Source organism: Eriocheir sinensis, chromosome 34, assembly GCF_024679095.1.
Source record: "Eriocheir sinensis breed Jianghai 21 chromosome 34, ASM2467909v1, whole genome shotgun sequence".
NCBI lineage: Eukaryota > Metazoa > Arthropoda > Malacostraca > Decapoda > Varunidae > Eriocheir > Eriocheir sinensis.
Window position 1 is genome coordinate 7,584,015 of NC_066542.1, and position 23,291 is coordinate 7,607,305.

Consider the following 23,291-nt stretch of genomic DNA (forward strand, 5'->3'; position numbering starts at 1 on the left):
TAATCGTCTTAAAAGATTGCTTAGAGACAGACAGAGACAGACTTGAATGCGAACTGTCCGTCACCCAACATTCTCCCTCTCCCTCTCCCTCTCCCTCTCTCATTCTTTCACTGGATCTATTGTGGAGGCGAGGGAGTCAGTGCACTAGGAGGAGGGTGGGACGTGGGGTGATGAAGCACGTCCCCTTGTTTGGTATAAAGTAAGGCGTGTCTCCGAATGTCCTAGAGCGGTTTAGTCTAGTCAGGTGTGGAAACCGTTTACTTGATAAAGCTCTGGGATGCAGGTACATACTCAGGTTACATACAGGTATTAGGTGTGTTGGCATCGAGAGTGTAAGACTTTTGTTCTGTTTGGAAGCCTTTTTCTTTTCTTTTCTTTTTGGGAGATGCAGAAAATAATGGTACTTGATAGAGCTCTTGGATGAAGGTACATACTCAGGTTACATACAGGTATTAGGTGTGTTGGCATCGAGAGTGTAAGACTGTTGTTCTGTTTGGAAGCCTTTTTCTTTTCTTTTCTTTTTGGGAGATGCAGAAAATAATGGTACTTGATAGAGCTCTTGGATGAAGGTACATACTCAGGTTACATACAGGTATTAGGTGTGTTGACATTGAGGGTGTAAGACTGTTGTTCTGTTTGGAAGCCCTTTTTCTTTTCTTTTCTTTTTGGGAGATGCAGAAAATAATGGTACTTGATAGAGCTCTTGGATGAAGGTACATACTCAGGTTACATACAGGTATTAGGTGTGTTGACATTGAGGGTGTAAGACTGTTGTTCTGTTTGGAAGCCTTTTTATTTTCTTTTATTTTAGATGTAGAAATAATGGTACTTGATAGAGCTCTTGGATGCAGGTACATACTCAGGTTACATACAGGTATTAAGTGTGTTGACATTGAGGTGTTAGACTTTTGTTCTGTCTCGGTATTATGTTTTCTTTTATTATTATTTTGACATCAGATGTATAAGAAACATACAAAAAGTTTACAGGTATTGAGTTTGTTGACACTGAAGGGTCTAAGGCTTTTTTTTTGTTGTTTGTTTGTTTCGAATCTTCTTTATATTCATTTAACTTTGGGATATGCGCAAAATCGGTTCTTGATATTAACCTCAAACATATATGCCAAACACACAACTTTACTGAAATATGGTTTGAAGCATTAAAAGTCTACGTAGTTTGTTCTGTCTTGATTTTTTTTTCCTTTCATTTCTGGGATGCAAAAAAAAAAAAAAAGAAAAAAAAAGTCTACGGGCATTAAGAGTCTACATATGTCCTGTCTCCAATACCCTTCTCTGCTATAATTTGTTTTCTTACTTTCTTATTTGCATAGAGATTTTCAGGTATTAACACATTCTATCTCCAATACCATTTCTCTGTTATGATATATTTTCGTATTTTCTTATTGACGCAGAAGTTTATAGCCATTAAATTTACAGGCATTAAAAGCTTACACAAGTCTTGTCTCCAATACCCCTTTGTCTGCGGTCATTTGTTTTCTTATCCAATGAGTAGAGACACGAAGCCAAGAGAGTTTGTGCCATTTGTTTGCTTGTTTGTGCATTAAAACTATACACATGCCCTGTCTCCAATGCCACCTTCTCTGCTTTAATTTGTTTTCTAATTCACGGCGCACAGACTCGAGGCCAAGAGAGGTTTTCCCCCACATCCTCAACCACTTCGGCGCCCAAGCACACACATTCAACAAGGCTTCCGTGGGAGTTGTGGGCACTTCCAGGAGTAGTTTTATGTGCCTGGTGGTAGTTTGACAAAGCCTCCGTACCATGGATGTGAAAAAACACTCTTGGGCACGCGTTTAACCTCCTTCTTTGGCTTTTAGAAATGATTGATGAGAGAGCCGAAAGCGTCTAATATACTGACCTTTTCCCCCTCGCTCCTACTGCATGCAAGATCACGTCTCCTCCACTTAGTTGTTGTTTTTTGTTTTTGTTTTTACATTAGAGGAGCCAGTGCAAGGGCGTAAAAAGAAAAAGAAAACAATAATGAAAAAAAAAAAAAAAAGACCGCTACTTAATGCTCCACCATCTCCACCAATTATTTTCCCGACGAAGAGAGGCTATCACGGGAGGTAGAGACTCATCCACCTTATCTTAATCATGACTGGGATTCGAACCTTGTGCCTCTTTGGTTGCAAGTCGAGTGTGCTAACCATTCAACCACCAGCCTCTTTTTTTTTTACCCTCTGCTTTGTCCACCTTGTCTTAATCAGGACTGGGATTCGAACCTTGTGCCTCTTTGGTTGGAAGTCGAGTGTGCTAACCATTCAACCACGAGGCTTTTTTTTATTACTACCTGCTTCGCTACCATAGTAAGGAGGGCGATGCTGTTTTCTTCGTCTGTCTGTCTGTCTGTCCTTCTGTTTGTTCGTTCGTGTGTGTGTGTGTGTATGTTTGTCTGTCTGTCTTTCTGTGTCTCTGTCTGTCTGTCTGTCTGTCCTTCTGTTTGTTTGTTTGTTTATTTATTTGTTTGTGGGTATGTTTGTCTTTCTGTCTGTCTGCATATTTGTTTGTCTGCCTTTCTATTATTTTAAGACGGATAATATACGTAGAGACACCAGCCCACTCCTGCACCCCCCCCCCCCCCCTCAAACTTTCTTATGTTGGCCTGGCAGAGAGCAGGTATGTGTCGGGTAAGATTCAATGAACTGTGGTCTCGTAGTTTTTCGAAGTCGGGGAACTGTGGTGAGGTGCTTCTACAGGTTGAGGAAATGTGGTCTCTCGCTTTTTTTGAATTCGTGGAAATGTGGTCTTTCGTTTTTTTAAGTCGAGAAAATGTGGTCTTAAGTAAAAAAAAATGTGGTTTCGCTATTGGAGTTGAAATATGTGGTCGGTTTTTTTTTTTTTTTAAGTCGAGAATCTGAGGTTTTTTTTTTTTTTTTTTTACAACAAAGGATACAGCTCAAGGGCACACAAAAAAGGGAACAATAATATAAAAAAAAGCCCGCTACTCGCTGCTCCTAAAAAGAATCCAAGGAGGTGGCCGAAAGAGGGGTCAATATCAGGAATGGATCATGTCACCCTCATTTTTTGCAGGTGAAATTGAGAACATGATATGAAGGTGTATACGACGAAGGGTATACTAGATTCTTGATTACATGTATTGAAAAGCTGATATAGCTAACTACTGGGCACTAAACACACACACACACACACACACACACATACGACACCAAACACTTGACAACTACTGGGTACACACACACACACACACACACACACACACACACACACACACGACCCACCTCCACCCCCACAAACACATACGATACCAAACACCTGACTCCCTTCCCCCCCGTCCCAATCCCCCTCCCTATCTCATTCTCTCTTCCTCCCAACCTCCTCCCCTTCCCTCCTCCTCCCCGCCACCCAGTTAATCACCTAGACAAATGAGAATGACAGGGCGGTGTTTCTCATGTCTCAGGCTTCTCTCGGCACAATTCATGGTTAAGTACATGATGCTCTGAATGGTAGGATCACACACGCATGCAAGCCTTCCCCCCTCAGCCTTGCACCATCCCCCATCCCACACCGCCTCTATAACGCCTCCCACCAGACTTAAGTATTGCCAAAGATTATTATACCACGCGTGAATGCAATGAAAGCATTAGTGTTTTTTTATATCATTTTCCTTTTGTCTTTGTTTCTGGGTGTTTCTGGATGTGTAAGAATCAAGTTCCCTATTGTGATGGTATTAAATGCGTGAGGTTCTTATGTAAATGGTTATGTTAGGTTTAGAAACTATGAAATTAACTCGGTAGCCGCGGGATCATGTTTCTTGAAGGCCTATCTAATCGAATTAAATAGAAAATATCATCGCTCTTGCAAACTACTTAATAAAATATATCAACGCATTTTATGATCAGTTTATGCATCGTCTATTTTTGGGGGTTGTATCATGGCAAAAATGTGGCCCGTCGCTGGTACACGGTAAAGCCACAAATTTGGCCCGTCGCTGCTACCGGGTTAAGAAGGGGAGCGGTGGTCTAGTGGTCTGGTTGTGGTCTGGTGGTTGACTAAGAGGTAGGGACAGGCAGTTCGACCCCCAGTACCACCGCTTTCGGCTCTCACAACTATTTTCAAAGGTCACAAAAGAGATTGGTCGGGTTCCCAAAAGTGTTTTTTTTCACATTCATGATACAGAAGTCGATTTTTGTTTCCTACTTTTCTTTCTCTTCATTTCACCTCCTCTTCTTTATCCTCTTCATACTCCTCCTCCTCCTCCTCCTCCTCTTCTTCTTTATCCTCTTCATACTCCTCCTCCTTCTCCTCTTTCTAATTGCCTGTCTCCTCCTTCTCTTCCGCATTGCCTGTTTCTTCCTCCTTATCCTCTTCATACTCCTCCTCCTCCTCCTCCTCTTCTTTATCCCCTTCATATTCCTCCTCCTCTTCCTCCTCTTCCTCATTGCCAGTCTCCTCCTTCTCTTCCGTATTGCCTGTTTCCTCCTCCTCCTCCTTATCTTCTTCCTCGTAGCCTCGTCAAACTACTACTACTACTACTACTACTACTACTACTACTACTACTACTACTACTACTGCTACTACTACTGCACTGCCCTTGGTGTATATCACGTAATGCAACACTGCTAATCCGCTAAAAAGACGCACAGTGCATGTCAATTGTAGAAGACGAGGAGGAGGAGGAAGAGGAGGAGGAGGAGGAGGAGGAAATGAAGAAGAAAGAAGACGATGATGAAGAAGAACAAAAAGAAGAAGAATTAGCAGAAGAGAAAGAGGAAAAGGAAAAGGAAGATGATGATGATGATGAGGAGGAGGAGGAGAAGGAGGAGGAGGAAATGAAGCAGAAAGAAGAAGTAGAAGACGATGATGAAGAAAAACAAAAAGAATAATAATTAGCAGAAGAAGAGAAAGAGGAAGAGGAAAAGGAAGTGGATGAGGAGGAGAAAGAGAAGTTACATAGAGGATCAAACCACACAGACACTATTAGATCCTCTCTATCTGATCTTCCTTTGTTTCGACTTTCCTTTTAAAACACCAGCATCTTATTCACCATGGCTTTCTCTTATAATTGCATGCCAGTCAATACTCGTCTGATTGTCTACAAATGAGCTCTTAAAAACAATAACAACAGTGCTTTACTTTACGTCACTCCTGTTTATTACCTGACACGAAAGAGTTTGTGAAGACTTTAATTGTTCTGCATAAAGTAACACAAGTGAAGGAGGGAGAGGAGGAAGAGGAAGAGGAAGAGAGTAGTAGTAGTAGTAGTAGTAGTAGTAGTAGTAGTAGTAGTAGTAGTAGTAGTAGTAGTAGTAGTAGTAGACTAAAACAGGAAGTCGTATCGTTTCTGCCTTAATGAATAATAAAAAATAAGAAAAACTGATTAAGATGCGAAGAACGAGATGTGTGTGTGTGCGTGTGTGTGTGTGTGTGTGTGTGTGTGTGTGTGTGTGTGTGTGTGTGTGTGTGTGTGTGTGTTATCTTTTTTTCGCCTATTTTTATCTTCTTTTATTTCTTTTTCATTTCACCTCCTCTTCTTCCTCCTCCTCCTCTTCCAAATCTTCCTTAACATTCTTCCTCCTAGCCTGTCCACTCTTCCTCCTCCTCCTTATCTTCTTCCCCGTAGCCAATCTAGTCCTCCTCCTCCTCCTCCTCCTTCCCAGTGAGGGCTAAATGAACGAGTTTTATTTCCAGCCTGTCCTGTTCGATTTCTCTCCTCGTCTCTCTCCCTTAAATAGATAAACTAACAGATAGAGAGAAAACCCACCATTACTACTACTACTACTACTACTACTACTACTACTACTATTACTACTACAATATCATAAGAAAGAATGCTGAATAAGTTGTCAGCAGATTGGTATTGTGTTTCGTTTTTATCTCTCTTCAGCTTGAGATTAGAAACTTTTCGGACAAAATTCTTCATAGATAAGACGAGGAGATGGTGGTGGTGGTGGAAGAGGGGAGGGGACGGGAGGGGAGGGAAGGGAAGGGAAGGGTTTCGAAGTAGTAGTAGTAATAGTAGTAGTAGTAGTAGTAGTAGTAGTAGTAGTAGGTGGTGGTGGTGGTGGTGGTGGTCCGAATATATATTGTTGCTGTTGTTGTTGATGTTATGTTATTACTGTTGTTGTTATTGCTAAAAGCCGGGGTGTGTGTGTGTGGGTGGGGGGGGGGGGGTCAGGGTAAGCTCAAGTTCAGGTACAAATAATTTCTGCTTCTTTTCTTCCTCTCTTTCTCAGATAAGATATGATAAGCTAACCTTGCTGAAACGGTAGTAACGGTATTCGTAGTAGCAGAGCCAGGGAGCCTTGAGGGAGGACACGCCTAAACTATTTCACTACACAAACAATAAGGCTTCCAGGAGAGGGGGAATGTAGTTAGTCACCTGATGGGCCGCTCGCCACACGCACTACACGGGAAACTCACTTCTCGTCCGCACTCACCGAATACTGGAACCACGCACTACACGGGAAACTTAATTCTCGTCCGCACTCACTGAATACTCGCAATACGCACTACACGGAAAATTTAATTCTCGTCCGCACTCACCGAATACTAGCAACACGCACTACACGGGAAACTCAATTCTCGTCCGCACTCACCGAATACTAGCAACACGCACTACACGGGAAACTCAATTCGCGTCCGCACTCACCGAATACTCGCACCTAATATCCCCCCAAAAATCAAAAGAGGCTTCTGTTTAGGCCCAGTACCCTCGCTTGAGACGCAGAGACAGTCCCTCACCAAGTTTATACCGCTCGAGAGGTGATTGCAGGTGCACCCATAGGTCCGCCCGCAGTTCCATGATGGCGGTGTTCATAACAGGAAAGAAAGGTATCCCTGAGCCTCGTGAAGCGTAAGGGGAGACTCGCGAAATGTGGGCTCGCAGATATGATAGTTTTAGAGCATGATATGTATTTGTATGTGTGTAGGGGGAGGTGAGGGGTAGGGTAGGGGGTTACATTTAGGTGATGTTAGGCAACTATTGAGATTATTTTCCTCTACTGAGTCAGGTTAGATTAGCATGTTTGTGAAGATAATTCCTGAAACCCGGATAAATGGTGGAAGAGGAAGGAAAATTAAGCGGAAGCCAGTGATTGACGTGCGAAAATTGGAGCAGATTATTTTAAAGCATCACACTTTACCAGGAAAAAATAGAAATATAGCTTCGTAGAGGGAATTCTTGGGTGATTTTAACGCGCCCGTGTTTCACGACAAGAAGAAGGTACAAAAATGAAGAAGAGAAAAAGTACCTAGCGATATGCAGGCGAATAAAACAATTCAAAACTGAAAAAAAAATAACCATAGAAAAAAAAGTAGCTTCGTAGGCAAAAAAAAAAAAAAAAAAAAAAAAAAAAAAAAAATACAAAGTGATTTGCAAGCGAAAAAAGAAAAAAAAGAACAGCTACTCAGAACTCAAATTCTCAAAAACTTACCAAAAAAGAAGAAAAAAAGAAAAGAAAAAAAGGGTAGCTTCGTAGGCAGAAGTAAAATAAAAGAGAAAAAAATACCTAGTGATTTGCAAGCGAAAAAAAAAAAACAGCTACTCAAAACTCCAATACTCAAAACTTACCAAAAAGAAGAAGAAAGAAAAGAGAAGCTTCGTAGGCAGAAAAAAATATGAAAAAAGAAAAAAATACCGAGTGATTTGCAAGCGAAAAAAAAAAACCAGCTACTCAAAACTCCAATACTCAAAACTTACCAAAAAGAAGAAATAAAAGAGTAGCTTCGTAGGCAGAAATAAAATATAAAAGAGAAAAAAGTACCGACTGATTTGCAGGTAAAAAATAAATAAATAAATAAAATAAAATCAACTCAACACTCAAAACTTACCTATAAATAAAAAATAAAAATTCGTACCTGAAATTTATGGGTTATTTTAAGGAGCCTCATCCACACACCTGACTTCCCATCCTCACACACACCTGAGCATCTGACATACCTGGAGCGAGTACGGCGGCTCAATGATCGTATCCTCCCCCTGCCAGGCGTTGGAGTCGGTGCCGTTGTCGGGGGCGGTCGCAGACATGTCGGACTGCAGCTTCTGGTGGAGGTAGTGGTGGGGGTTGCTGTGGGGGGAGCCGGGCAGCGCCAACCCCAACAGAAAGCTTAGGTAGCCCTCCTCCGACATGGTGAAGTGGGCGCTGTGGAGGGGAAGGAAGGGAAAGGTGTTAGGCTGGGTGTGAGTTTTTTTTACGAGGGGAAGAAAGGAGGGGGTTCTAAGGGGAAGAAAAGGTGGGGTTCTGAGGGGAAGGAAGGGAGGGTTCTGAGGGGAAGGAAGGGAGGGGTTCTGAGGGAAAGGAAAGGGGGGGGGGGATTCTGAGGGGAAGGAAAGGTGGGGTTCTGAGGGGAAGGGAGAAGGGGTTTCTGAGGGGAAAGAAGTGAGGGGTTATGAGGGAAAGGAAAGGGGGGGGATTCTGAGGGGAAGGAAAGGTGGGTTTCTGATGTGAAGGGAGAGGGGGGTTCTGAGGGGAAAGAAGGGAGGGGTTCTGAGGGAAAGGAAGGGGGGGGGATTCTGAGGGGAAGGAAAGGTGGGGTTCTGAGGGGAAGGGAGAGGGGGGTTCTGAGGGGAAAGAAGGGGATGTGTCAAGCTGGGTGGGAGCATTTTCTGAGGGGAAAGAAGGGAATGTGTCAAGCTGGGTTGGATTATTTTCTGAGGGGAAGGAAGGGGAGGGGGGTTCTGAGGGGAAGGAAGGGGAGTTCTTTTCTGAGGGGAAGGAAGGGGAGTTCTTTTCTGAGGGGAAGGAAGAGGAGGTGTCAGGCTGGGTATGGGTTTTTTTTCTACTTTTTTTTTCTTTTACCGTGTATGTGTGTGTGTGTGTGTGTGTGTGTGTGTGTGTGTGTGTGTGTGTGTGTGTGTGTGTGTGTGTGTGTGTGTGTATCCACCCCGCCCCCCCCCACACACACACTCACAAACAAACAAACAATCACGTCCACATACACACAGTCACACTAACCTCCAGATGTCATTAACACTCCTATAAGCGTGAATCAGTGCAAGTGCTGATTGTCTGTTTTAGATAAGATTTGATTAGTGAACTTTATTGTAGCAGTAGCGGTCGTGGAGGGGGGGGGGGGGAGGAGGCATAAGACGAGGAAGATTCAAGGACAAAAGCTAAGTGTTTCTCTATATCAACAAAGGAGAATTTTGTGATGTACAGCCCCATCATCCTCATACTCGTCCACATACCCCACCTCACCTCCTCCATCACCTCCACACCAGGGATGCCACGTTATCGTACTCACCACACTGGATTTTCCTACTTCTAACGCATAACGATCATTAAAAAAAAGCTATAATTAACGTTTTTAGCAATAACTAGAAATGGGTATCGTTAGTTTTATGGGTGCGACTGTTTTTCGTCTGAAATGAGCGAATATAAGAGGCTGAGTACGACAATCTGGCAACGTTGGGAGGGATGTTGAGGGGAGAGAGGAGAAGAGGAGGGGAAGGAGAGGGGAAGGGTGAGAGGGGAGGCAAGAAAGGAGTAGGGTGAGAGGGGAGGTAGGAGAGGGGTAGGGTGAGAGGGGAGGTAGGAAAGGAGTAGGGTGAGAGGCTGAGTACGACAATCTGACAACGTTGCTCCACACCCCACCACACAAATCAGCCCCACCTTGCCCATGCTCAACGCTATACACAGAGGAATGTAACCCTGCTAAAGTTATGGATATGAACGTTCAGAGTCGACGGTAAATTGTGAGTTCACGTCGCCACGCACAAAAGCTACCTGCCCGCGGTCACCTATCCTTACGGCCAGTTCCACAGTCCAACACGGAGTCATTGTAAGCGACCAGACCAAACTATATTCCCCACAGTGATCCGTTATTTCTACTCAATACCAAATACTAAAGAGATTTCCGGTGTGGCTTCCTAAAATGGTTCTGTTTATATCAACCCCGAAGATTGTACATGGATTTTTCGTCGTATTTTGTGTTTGGAATGGAATGGAATGGAGTGTAAAACTGGCCCTTAGTACCAATCACAGAGGGAAGGGATGATATCTTGGCCCAAAGGGAAAGCATTTATCTAGAACAATCAGTGGCAGCCCATATCACGAAAAAAATAAAAAGGAAAAGGAATCGAAGTGGGACGCATCGCTTTGAGTAACGAAATGAATACCACCCTGCCGCGTGCCCTGAAGAGATCATTACAGGGGATAATTATCTTGCTTAGGTGTTTGTGGATGGCGGAAAACGTGTGACTGATGACATAAGCTTACACACACACACACACACACACACACACACACACACACACACACACACACACACACACACACTAGCCTATAATCACGTGTATCCTGCCAGTCCTAACATACTGTCCAAAATCTTAAAGAGCCTCAGAAAACTATCTTGAGAGAAAGCTAAGAGAAAGACACATAGATGAGAGGAAAGAGGGAATATAACATGGGGAAAGGCAAGCAGCAAGTATAGATTAGGAATAAAAAATGGACTTGAGAAGGTCACTTCATGCGTAAACTGATAACAGGCAAACAACAAGAAAAATAAGAGAGTGGCAAGTCATGATATGTAGATGAAAGGGCAGACAGAGGACTAGGTGTGTGTGTGTGTGTGTGTGTGTGTGTGTTTCCTCCCCCCTATGGAAAATCAGGACACAACGTTCCAGGGGACAAGAAGAAGAAAAAGAAGAAGAAAAAGAAGAAAGAAGAAGAAGAAGAAGAAGAAAAAGAAGAAGAAGAAGAAGAAGAAGAAGAAGACCCTTATCATGTGTTTGTTTATGGCAGATTGATTGATTATAATTATTGGGTCAGAAAACGTGTGACCGATAATTCACAGGGTAACAACCAAAAAATCGTCAGGGGTTTCTCAGCTGATTCTGACTAATTTTGGTGTTCTGAGTCCGAATATCACACTGATTTTGCTCTATCAGGTCAACTTTTTGAGATACAGCCATAGGCCTACCTGACGAGCTATACATATGCTAATATCAGGGGTTTTGAGTTCAATCATATTTTTCTTGAAGAATATATCGAATTACAAAACTAACTTACTTCTCTAAATTAGCTGCATACGTGTCAGTCAGTCATCCTGCTGACAGTCAGCTGCATCCTGCTATTACATATTACATATATTTTTTTAAATATTTTTCAGGTCATTGATATGGCTTCGGCGCGACGGTCATGCAGGAATAATCCTGACGTTTTCTGCTACATCTGCGGAGAATACACGCTGTCAGTGGACAGGAAGAACATCACAGGATTTGTGAAGCGCGCCTACCAGGCTTACTTTGAAGTCAAGCTGGGTGACCAAGATAGAAAAGTCCTGGCGCACACGGTGTAAGAAACGCGTGTGGAAGACCTCCGGCGGTGGACGAAGGGCGCGAAAACTTCACTGAAGTTTGGGATTCCGATGGTTTGGAGGGAGCCGTTTGACCATGCATCGGATTGTTACTTCTGCGCCATCAATACTACTGGCATCAACCGGAAGAATCGGCACAGCCTCCAGTACCCCGACCTTCCATCTGCCCGCCGTCCAGTTGCTCACTGCGAAGAAATTCCCGTACCAGCGTTCAGAGAGCTTCCTGACAGCGACGACGAGGCCACCACTACAGACGAGGGAGGAGATAGAAGAGGAGTATGGTCCGCAGCCCTTTTCACAAAGGTGGCTTAATGATCTGGTGAGCTTAATGATCGGGATCTCAGCTTGTCGAAGACTTCCTCCGAGCTGTTGGCCTCTATACTCAAAGAGAAAAATCTACTTGGCGAGGACGCGCGTATCACTTTCGTAGAAGGCATGAGGACTACATGGGCTACTTCTGCCAGGAGGAAGACCTCGTGTACTGCCGAGATGTCGCCGGTCTTTTGTTAAACTCGGCGCTTCTCAATACGATCCGAGAGATTGGCGACTCTTCATTGACAGCTGCAAGCGCTCTTTGAAGTGTGCTCCTCCACAACGGGAACCAGTTCGCCTCAATCCCTCTTGCGCACTCCACAACTCTCGAAGAGAACTATGAAGCAGTGAAGTACGTGCTCGACAAATATCCAATATGAGCAGCACCAATGGATCATCTGCGTCGACCTCAAGATGGTGAACTTTCTACTTGGTCAGCAGTCCGGGTTCACAAAGTACCCATGCTTTATATGTATGTGGGACAGTCGAGACAGAGCCCAGCACTATGTAAAGAAAGTGGCCGGCGCGAGCAGTTAGTACCTGGGGCGAAACATCATAAACGAACCTCTTGTTGACCGGGAGAAGATATTGATCCCACCGCTGCACATGAAGCTTGGGTTAATGAAACAGTTCACGCGCGCTTTGGACAAGGATGGGAGGTGCTTCAACTACCTGTGCCGACCTTTCCTCGACTGACCATTGAGAAGCTGAAGGCCGGCATTTTCGATGGCCCACAGATACGGCAGCTCATCAACGACACAGAGTTCCAAACCTCCATGAACACGCTAGAGTGCGCCGCCTGGAAATCGTTTGTGGAGGTGGTGAACAACTTCCTGGGGAACACGAAGGCAGCAAACCACGCCAGACTCATCAGCAGCATGATAGAGGCTTTCAAAAAAACAGGTGTTTGATGAGTATAAAAGATGCACTCTATTCTCACACATGGATTCTCACACATGGAAGTTTCCTGAAAACCTTGGCGACGGCGATGAGCGACGAGCAGGAGAAAGGTTCCATCAGGACATGCGCCAAATGGAGGAGAGGGTACCAGGGAGGTGGGATGCAGTCATGCTGGCGGACTACTGCTGGTCGCTGAAGAGAGACACCCAGCAGCTCACGCACGGGAATCGAAGAAACGCCGATTTATGCCGTGAACTCTGAAATTTTGTGTCACGTAACGTTTATTTAGAAGTATTATATGCTTATCAAATTTGATGGAGTAAATAAAAACTGAATGAATTGGATACGTTGACTTTTATTTCTTGAGGACTTTATAAACAGGAATGACGAAAAAATCGTCAGGGTTTCTCAGCTGATGATCCGCAGAAATTTGTTTTTTTACGAAAAATCGATTATAAAAAAAATTCTGTAGCAAAAAATCTTGACCTGATTGAGCAAAACCAAGGTCATTTTCGGACTCAGAGCATCAAAATTAGTCTAATTCAGCTGGAAAACCCTGGACGATTTTCAAAAAATATTTTTTTGTTACCCAGTGTAATAATCAAAGCGTCCACACACACACACACACATGACAATCAAACATGACTATTACATTCTAACACCCGCATTCCTACTACTACTACTACTACTACTCTTATGACCACGGATAACACCTTCAGTATTCCTCACAGGCGTCCACACACACACACACACACACACACACACGAAGTGAACCCACCGTTACATCTTTAAAACGTCATACCTCGCTTGCCATTCACTTGCATACGAAGACTCTCCCCACAATACAAAACAGGATCCACTCTCAAAAATCTAGGGGCTTACACACCCACATTTGATAAGGCTTTCCGAGAGGTTGTGTTAGTATTTCCATGGGTAGTTTTATGAGCCTAGGGATAGTTTGACAAGGCTTCTGCACCATGGATGTGAAAAGACACTCATGAGAACCCGACTAATCTTCTTTGTGACCTTTGGAAGTATTTATTGTCAGAGCCGAAAGCGTCGGTATTCTAAGACACTTTTGCTCCACACATCAACTATTTCTAAAAGGTCAAAGAGGGGATCAGTCGGGTTCTAGTGAGTGTTTCTTTAGGTTCATGGTACAGAAGAAGGGTCAAACTACCACCAAGGTCATAAAACTACCCCTGGAAATGCCCAAAGCTCCTACGAAAGCCTTGTCAAATATGTGAACTCTGGCGACGAAATGTTTAGTAATACGGGGCCTGGGTCGTATTATAAGACATTTCGTCGCCCAAGAACACATATTTGACAAGGCTTTCGTAGGAGTTGTAGGCATATCCAGAAGTAGTTTTATGACCCTGGTGGTAGTGTGAGTCTTCTTCCGTACCATGAACCTGAAGAAACACATATTTGACAAGGCTTTCGTAGGAGTTGTAGGCATATCCAGGAGTAGTTTTATGACCCTGGTGGTAGTTTGACTCTTCCTCTGTACCATGAACCTGAAGAAACACTTATGAGAACCCGACTGACCCCCTCTTTGACCTTTAGAAATAGCTGATGTGAGAAGCGGACGTGTCTTATAAAACCGACCAAGCTGAACTTTGCTAATAGAGGGGCAGATGTTCACCGACAGTACTCGAAGTGAAGGTAAAATACAAACAAATATACGAGAACACAAATCCTGCAGTGACCTGAATCCCTGTTAGTAAAATGAATAATATTGAACTGTGATTTCTATTCATATTTCCACGTCCAAGTAAAGGCAAAAATATCCATAAGCTTTACGAATTTGAACCATTTGCTGATACCAAGATAATTTGACTTTTTCCCCTCATATACTGCGCCCAATGATGCTTAAAAACAAAAAACATATACACTATTCATTTGACCAGAAACAATGGGAAAAGAGCATTCATTTGACCAGAAACACTAAAAAAGAACTTTCATTTGACTAGACACCGAAACACTAGGAAAAGAACACTCATTTGACCAACAGCACTAAAAAAGAACATTCATTTGACCAGAAACACTACGGAGATCACTTATTGTGTTTCGTTCAGTGTTTCTGGTCTCATCAGCGAGGACTGTTTGTGTTGCGAATGTGAGTGAAGGGACACGATTCGATCCTCTCTTGACACGATTCCTCAAAGGTTTCAAACGTACGAAAGAACTTTGCCGTGAGAGAGAGAGAGAGAGAGAGAGAGAGAGAGAGAGAGAGAGAGAGAGAGAGAGAGAGAGAGAGAGAGAGAGAGAGAGAGAGAGAGAGAGAGAGAGAGAGAGAGTATCTACGCATTTATCATCATTTGCATCTCTCATCACGTTCCACTTATTCAATCATTTACATTCAAACTTTTATTACCTTTATATTTAACTTTTTTTTATTCCAACATTAATAAACAACAACCCTCATGCTCAATAGATGAAGTAGTGGACCGGTAAATAGATAGATAGATTCAGATAGATATATAGATTGATAGACAAAGTATTTTCACCAGAAACACTAGGAAAAGAACACTCATTTGTACAGGAACGAATAAATAGGTTGATAAATAGGTTATATTCCTTTTTTGTGCCCTTGTGCTGTCTCCTTTGCTGTAAAAATAAATAAATAAATAAATAAATAAATAAATAAATAAATAAATAAATAAAAAATCATCACCATCATCACTATCACTTCCCCTTTATGTTCATCACCGTCGCATCTGTCAACAACAACAACACACTCACTATCTTCACTATTAAAATCATCACCATCACGTTGACCGATGTTAGTGTTTCCTTCACTATCAGTTTAACCGAAATCTCAATATGCAAAAATCGAGTCCTCATCAATTAATCAATCAATCTCTCTCTCTCTCTCTCTCTCTCTCTCTCTCTCTCTCTCTCTCTCTCTCTCTCTCTCTCTCTCTCTCACACACACGCACACAGTCATGATACAGAGCGACTCTATCTTGCTCGAGAGGAGGAGGAAGAAGAGGAGGAGGAGGAGGAGGAGGAGGAGGAGGAAGAGGAAGTATAAGAAGCCAAAGGAAATATGAGACAAGAAACATAGTGATATAGTAGTAGTAGTAGTAGTAGTAGTAGTAGTAGTAGTAGTAGTAGTAGTGGTTTAGAGTTACATATTCACAGAGGAAGGAAGAAAAGCACACGTGACAATCTGTGCTAATGAACCTCTCCCTCCCTCCCTTCCTCCCTTCCTTCCTTCCTGGGCCTTAAATATCCTCCGTCCTTCCTTCCTTCCTTCCTTCCTGGGCCTTAACAATCCTCCCTCCTTCCTTCCTTCCTTCCTTCTTTCCTGGGCCTAACAATCCTACGTCCTCCCTTCCCTGCACAAACACAAGCACACACACACACACACACACACACACCACTTGCAATGTGTGTGTGTGTGTGTGTGTGTGTGTGTGTGTGTGTGTGTGTGTGTGTGTGTGTGTGTAGGTAGAAAGAGATGAAGAAACTTTACTCTGGTGGTGCTGGTGCTGGTGGTGTTGCCTTGTGGTGATGACTGGTGGTGGTGACTGGTGGTGGTGAGGGCGGAGAGGCGGCAGCGGCGGTGGCGGCCCGAGAATGAGTGGTGAGGGAGAGCAAGAAGACCTCGCCGCTTGACGTCGCCCCCTCCCCCCCCTTCCCCGCCCCCATCACCTCAGCCCCCCCCTCCCCCCTCCCCCAAAGAGTCTACTAATATACCCCTCCCCCTCTCTCTCTCTCTCTCTCCCCCATTGCAACCTCTTCTCCCTTCTCTCCCCCTCCCTCTTATTCAACCTTCTCCTTTTCTCTATCTTCACCTTTTTCAGCCTCGCTTACTATGTCTTCTCTTTCTATTTCTTTCCATCTCCCCCTCTTTGCATCCACTTCTCCCTTCGTCTTCTCCCTCTCTCTCTTCCTTCTTCTTATTCTATCTTTTCCTTTTCTTTAATATTCACCTTTTTTCAGCCTTCCTTACTCTGTCCTCTTCCTCTCTCCTCCCCCTCTTCTCCTCCTTCGTCCTCTCCCTCTCTCCCTCTCACTCAACCTTCTCCTTTTCTTCAATGTTCACCTTCTTCAACCTCGCTTACTCAGCCTTCTCTTTATCTCCCTTCCCCTACAATACTCCCTTTTTAATTTTTGATCTCCCTCCTCTCTCTCTTCTTTTCTCCCTCTCTCCCTTTACTTTCCGCCCTCTGAATCTCTCCCTATCCTTCTTTGATACCATTGCCCTTGTCTTGACCATCACCGACTCCTGATTTTGATTGCCTTTATTATGTCATACAAATGTATTACATATGAAAGGTAATGAAAAACAAGAGATGACAGCATCATTATTATTATTATTATTATTATTATTATTATTACCTCGATCATTATCTGCGTCACGGAGGACGAGTCGAGGTATCCACTCTGGTGGACAACAAACACTTGAATCGGCGATGTGTTGAGTGACTTGTAAAGAAGGAATGCTGTATAGGACTCGGAAGTGATACTGAAGGGAAGTGACATTGAGGGGAAAGTACAAAAAGTATTGTAAGAGGACCGTGCAAAATTAGATGCGTCAAGGGTTTGAGCTCACGGTTGGTATGCTCAGACGCTGCTGCCTCTCACATCAACGCTTTCCAAAGGCAGAAAAGGATATCAAACGCGTTCCCATGACTTTTTTTTCACGTTCATGGCACAGAAGCTTTGTCAGACTACTACCAAGGCCAGATGACTACCCATGGAAGGGCCCAAAACTCCGACGAAAGCCTTGTCAAATGTGTGCTAGGGCGCCGAGCTGCCTGTATGAACACACACCCTCGTATGGGATTCCTGCAACGTCCCTCAAGAGTCCCCTCCACTCCGACGCGAAGAAGCATCATTAAAAGTATTGACTGATATGCAATGCTACAGAAATCAGTCTTTGTGGGTTCCTAATACAAGATGCAGTCATATAATCGCGTCACGGAAACGGCAAATTGTGCAGCACTAAACGCAACAGTCAAATGAAAAGCAAGAAGTCGACTTTTTGTTTTGATGGTAGCTGACTCAGGAACAGCGTTGCCAAATTATCGTATTAACCACATATCGTATCTATCATTTTTATGCCTCAAACTCTTGTACGTACACAAGTAACGTGAGAAAATCAAAGTTAGTGCTAAAACTATTGAATATTGATGTTTTTCGTTCTTTGTTGTTATAATTATCGGTCAGCAACTACGAAAATGAAATGCGATGAGTACGATAATTTGGCAACGCTGCTCAGGAAGTCCCCGGTTTAACAATGCAGGATAAGGGGACACTTCGCCCAATGGTAACACTACGATACAGGACGACACCGTTACATCACAGAAACGAGAACGACTTCTTTGCCAGGATGAAAGGCGACAGACTAAAACGACCCAATCAACTCGGCAGACTGGTCCTTTATGGATAACGAAGAGCTCAACCTACGTCTCCACCAAGTGCCGACTCGAACAGGCGACCCCTCAACTAAAGGCACAATTCTTTCCCCCTTCCTTCTGTCCACACCTAGAAGTACACCGTTTCAAAATTCGTAACGTTACAATTATCTAGCATTACAGTGTTAGATGTAGTAATGGTCTCTCTCAGGAACGTAAAAGAAAAAAAAAAATCAGCACACTCACAATCACACTCACTGCAACTCACAATCACACTCACTGCAACTCACAATCACACTCACTGCAACTAACAATCACACTCACTGCAACTCACAATCACACTCACTGCAACTCACAATCACACTCACTGCAACTCACAATCACACTCACTGCAACTCACAATCACACTCACTGCAACTCACAATCACACTCACTGCAACTCACAATCACACTCACTGCAACTCACAATCACACTCACTGCAACTCACAATCACACTCACTGCAACTCACAATCACACTCACTGCAACTCACAATCACACTCACTGCAACTCACAATCACACTCACTGCAACTCACAATCACACTCACTGCAACTCACAATCACACTCACTGCAACTCACAATCACACTCACTGCAACTCACAATCACACTCACTGCAACTCACAATCACACTCACTGCAACTCACAATCACACTCACTGCAACTCACAATCACACTCACTGGAACTCACAATCACACTCACTGCAACTCACAATCACACTCACTGGAACTCACAATCACACTCACTGCAACTCACAATCACACTCACTGCAACTCACAATCACACTCACTGCAACTCACAATCACACTCACTGCAACTCAATCACACTCACTGGAACTCACAATCACACTCACTGCAACTCACAATCACACTCACTGCAACTCACAATTACACTCACTGGAACTCACAATCACACTCACTGGAACTCACTGCAACTCACAATCCTGCAACTCACAATCACACTCACTGCAACTCACAATCACACTCACTGCAACTCACAATCACACTCACTGCAACTCACAATCACACTCACTGCAACTCACAATCACACTCACTGCAACTCACAGCAACTCACAATTACACTCACTGCAACTCACAATTACACTCACTGCAACTCACAATCACACTCACTGCAACTCAATCACACTCACTGGAACTCACAATCACACTCACTGCAACTCACAATCACACTCACTGCAACTCACAATCACACTCACTGCAACTCACAATCACACTCACTGCAACTCACAATCACACTCACTGCAACTCACAATCACACTCACTGCAACTCACAATCACACTCACTGCAACTCACAATCACACTCACTGCAACTCACAATCACACTCACTGCAACTCACAATCACCTCACTGCAACTCACAATCACACTCACTGCAACTCACAATCACACTCACTGCAACTCACAATCACACTCACTGCAACTCACAATTACACTCACTGCAACTCACAATCACACTCACTGCAACTCACAATCACACTCACTGCAACTCACAATTACTCTCACTGCAACTCACAATTACACTCACTGCAACTCACAATTACTCTCACTGCAACTCAATTACACTCACTGGAACATCTCGAAGTAACCAGAAAAACAGTTGCAGAATGTCAATCTTGCAAACATTCAAGTGTATAACGACAAAGCCTATAAGGGTTAGACGTATCCAGTTCTATAACATGCAGGGCTCGGTTTTCACTATGCGAGTAACGTTACGGAAGGGAAGGGTTACAGCATCAGGCGACTCACACACAGACAATGAGAATAATCGCACTTTCCACGATTACTCAGTGGATCTTTTGTCGACGACGTAACCATAAGCAGGTTTAGTATTGGTCTTCTCACGTGGGCGCGGCGACGAATGGTGGGAGTGTTGGCAGCACCCACCGATGCAGGCGAGGCACCTCCAGGCTGGCGTAACTAAATGTGGCTGAAAAAGTTAGACGAGCTCTGCCAAAGTCCTCTTTCCCGTTTACCCGCCCAAAACGGAGATATTTGATGAGAAAATGAAGTGGGTCATGACACGCCCCACGTCGTTTCTCAGACCCCCACGGAAGCAATCTTACGAATTTTGAAACGGTGTACTTCTAGGTGTGGACAGAAGGAAGGGACTTTGGCTAAGGGGGAAAGAGTTGTGCCTTTAGTTGAGGGGTCGCCTGTTCGAGCCTTGGGCACTTAGTGGAGGCGTAGGTTGAGCTCCTCGTTATTCATAAAGGACTTGTCTGCCGAGTTGATTGGGTCATTTTAGTCTGTCGCCTTCCATCCTGGCAGGGCTTGAGCTGACTTGCGAAAATATATGAAGGAATTTGCTGAGAAAGAAATTCCAAGCGTCAGCGTCACGCATAACGAAGTCTGTGTCAGGTGTGAATAAAAATGCATCCAACGCATTAACGCAGAGGCCGAGAAGAGTTGTTTTCCCTTACTCGGATTTTCCCTTCTGCCACGCGCCGCAGCCCTCACCTACATAATGTACTGTCGTGCCGTGACATATGTAATCACTCGGGGCTAGTAACCTGTCAGGACTCATAATCTAACGGGGTTGATAATTAACTTGCCGGGGGTGATAGCCTGCTCGGGCGTGGTAATGCATCACACGTGGTAACCTCTCGAGGCTGATAACTTGTCGGTGGTGGCAACCTGTCGGGGGTGGTAATACATCACACGTGTTAACCTGTCAAGACTGATAACTCATCGGGGGCGGTAACATGTCGAGGCTGATAACTTATCGTGGGAGGTAATCTGTCGTGTGTGTGTGTGTGTGGGGTAACCTGTCGGTGCTGCAACCTGTCGGGTCGTCGTCGCTACGTGCTTCATCGTCGTGTGTACGGTTCAACAATTTTATACTAAGGACACACACACACACACACACACACACACACTATTGTTGAATATTTCTCCGTTCATGTGCGTGTGCGTGTGCACCGAGTAGAGGCCGTGACTGTTTTAATTGGGCGGGGGCTTTGTCGTGTTGTGCTGGTCATGCAACACAAACACACACACACACACACACACACACACACAAAAAAAAAAAAAAAAAAAAAAACTGTAGGTGGTCGAAATTTTGCACATTACGAAAGGAAGCACAAATATATCGGTGTTTTGAAATACAGGCTCAGGGTTTGAACACAGTTGCCAGATTATCGTACTCAGATCATAGTATTTACCGGTTTCTGACGCCTAACTATTGCCAAGAAACATCAGGATCTAACTCTTTTAACGATAACTATAAATGAGTTTCGTTATTGAACCAAACAAGACAGTTTAGGGGCAGGAAGTCGGGAAATACAATCGGCTGAGTACGACAATTTGGCACCCCTGTTAAAGAAAGTTTTAGTACTGAGAGAAGTAACAACCAGTGACATGATCTGCCTTAGCATTTAGCAGCTCAGGGAGAGATGCAGCAAAGTACCCAAGCATGCGAGAGCTAAACCACCTCCCAGCCCTGACAAAGCCCAGTGTAAAAGTCAATACAGAATGATCAGGGATATTTTTTTTCAGACCATTTAGTTTGTAGGGCTGGCGATTACTCAAAATTCGTAAATTCCTTTATAAGTGCGGAGCCTCCTTTGCCAGGTGTTACTATAAGGTAAACGAATCTAGCAGGCGAAGAAGTAAGCAATGACAATTACTATGACAGGTTATTGACGGATATATGAAATTATCAATCACTGGGGACATGCGTGTTGCCTTGCCCCGCCATCCCCATTGGCTCCTCCAAACCGAGCCCCATGCAGGTGCCTTTCCCTTACCAATTATGAACCTCCAAGCAGGGTCCATCGACTTGCTCATGCCAGGAACTTTGTTGGTGCCCCCTTGGCCTCCTCCTTTCAGGATAGTCTCCTTCAGAATCAACACAGTGAGAAGGTTCAACTTCTGGGCAGCGTGCCACGTGCCCTTAAAGCTGGAGTTGGCGTTTATGGACTATGGTAATAGCAGGGGCCTCAGCAAGAATTTTTTCGAGGGTGGACAGAGGTCAGAGGTTCTATACACATACAGAAAATTTCACATTTCCTCTGGTGAATCACAAGGCAATTGCACACACAGTCTCCCAATAAGTGAAGCATCAGGTGTTCCCGAGGTTTTGAAAACTATTCATTCTGTTATAACATGCAAAAGGAAGTGTGAATAGGAGTATGACAGATTTCTAAGGGGGGCAACTGTCCCTTCTTCTCCCCCCCCTACAGACAATCATAGCTAATAGGTTTCAATACATTCTCCCAGAATAATTGCTGTTTTGACAGTCATTTCAGCGACATTCCTTGATTCTACAAAGATATTACCAAAAGCATCGAATATCTCATTGCCATAGAGTAAGACAGTGAACCCAAGGAAATTCAACATTCAAATCTAAGTCCTTCACAAATGCTTCTGTTGAGCAAGTCTAAGGCAATCCCTCAGAAGACTTCATGATGAAACCCGCCCTTATTTTGTGGAGATTCTGATGTCCTCGCCACTCACATGAACACTCTACTTTTCCATCCAGTAACAAAAACCTGCACCTTTCAGTCTTAGCCCAATAGACCTAAAGGCTCTACGGCTGTGTCTCCTCATGCAGTGGCTCCAAGGCCATCACTAGAACCTCCAGTGAGGATTACTGCATCATCACCAAAACAAGATCAGTGGCCAAGGTATAATCAGCTTTATAAAAAGGAGAAAACCAATTTCACTGATAAGAGAACAGGCTGACTGTCGATGTTAGAATAAAACATCATGGACGATACAAATTTTCTGCACTAACCTTGAACATACTAAATAGCCAAGAGATTATTTATTATGCCATTGTTACCATTTGACCTCTCTTTCGGCCACCTCTTTGGATTCTTTTTAGGAGCAGCGAGTAGCGGGCTTTTTTTTTATTTTTGTTTCCTTTTTTTTGTGCCCTTGAGCTGTCTCTTTTGCTGGGAAAAAAAAAAAAAGGGGGGACACAAATGCCGAGTGATATAAGCGAATTCCAATCTTTTAAAGACTAAATATTGATGTTCCTTTAAAAAATCATCCCAGCCCTCCCTAGTATGATGAGTAATCCCATAATTTAGCGACAACAATCACTATCCATAAATACACACCCAGCTTACTGAGTATGAAGCATAGGGCACAATATCACTACATACAACTCATTCTTTCTTACCTGCATTGTTTGTGGCTAGGCGAAGGAGCTACACCTATGGGTAAAGGCCACATCTTCCACCTGGACACCCTCCTCACCCCTTCTTCCTGTTGCTCTGAATGTGGCAGCAGTCAGATTCCTTGGTGTGTGCGGGCAGGCAAGAATTCTTTGGATATCTGACAGGCAAGGTGCTGCCATCCATCTATCCTCACTGTGAGTTAGGCAGAATGGTGTTTGTGTTTGTGGTTAA

The 23,291-nt window shown here is 43.9% G+C and overlaps 1 protein-coding gene across 1 annotated transcript in view; it reads right to left on the reverse strand.

Moving 5' to 3' along the window:
* Positions 1–16,102, reverse strand: part of LOC127007012 (alkylglycerol monooxygenase-like) — a 31,449-nt gene extending 15,347 nt beyond the window's left edge. Inside the window, exons 1-2 of the mRNA XM_050877488.1 lie at positions 15,989–16,102; positions 7,919–8,120 (exon numbers count right to left, since the gene is read on the reverse strand). Coding sequence (XP_050733445.1) covers positions 7,919–8,107 — 189 coding nt within the window. The 5' untranslated portion in view covers positions 8,108–8,120; positions 15,989–16,102. The remainder of the gene's footprint in view (positions 1–7,918; positions 8,121–15,988) is intronic.
* Between the last annotated feature and the right edge of the window lie 7,189 nt (positions 16,103–23,291).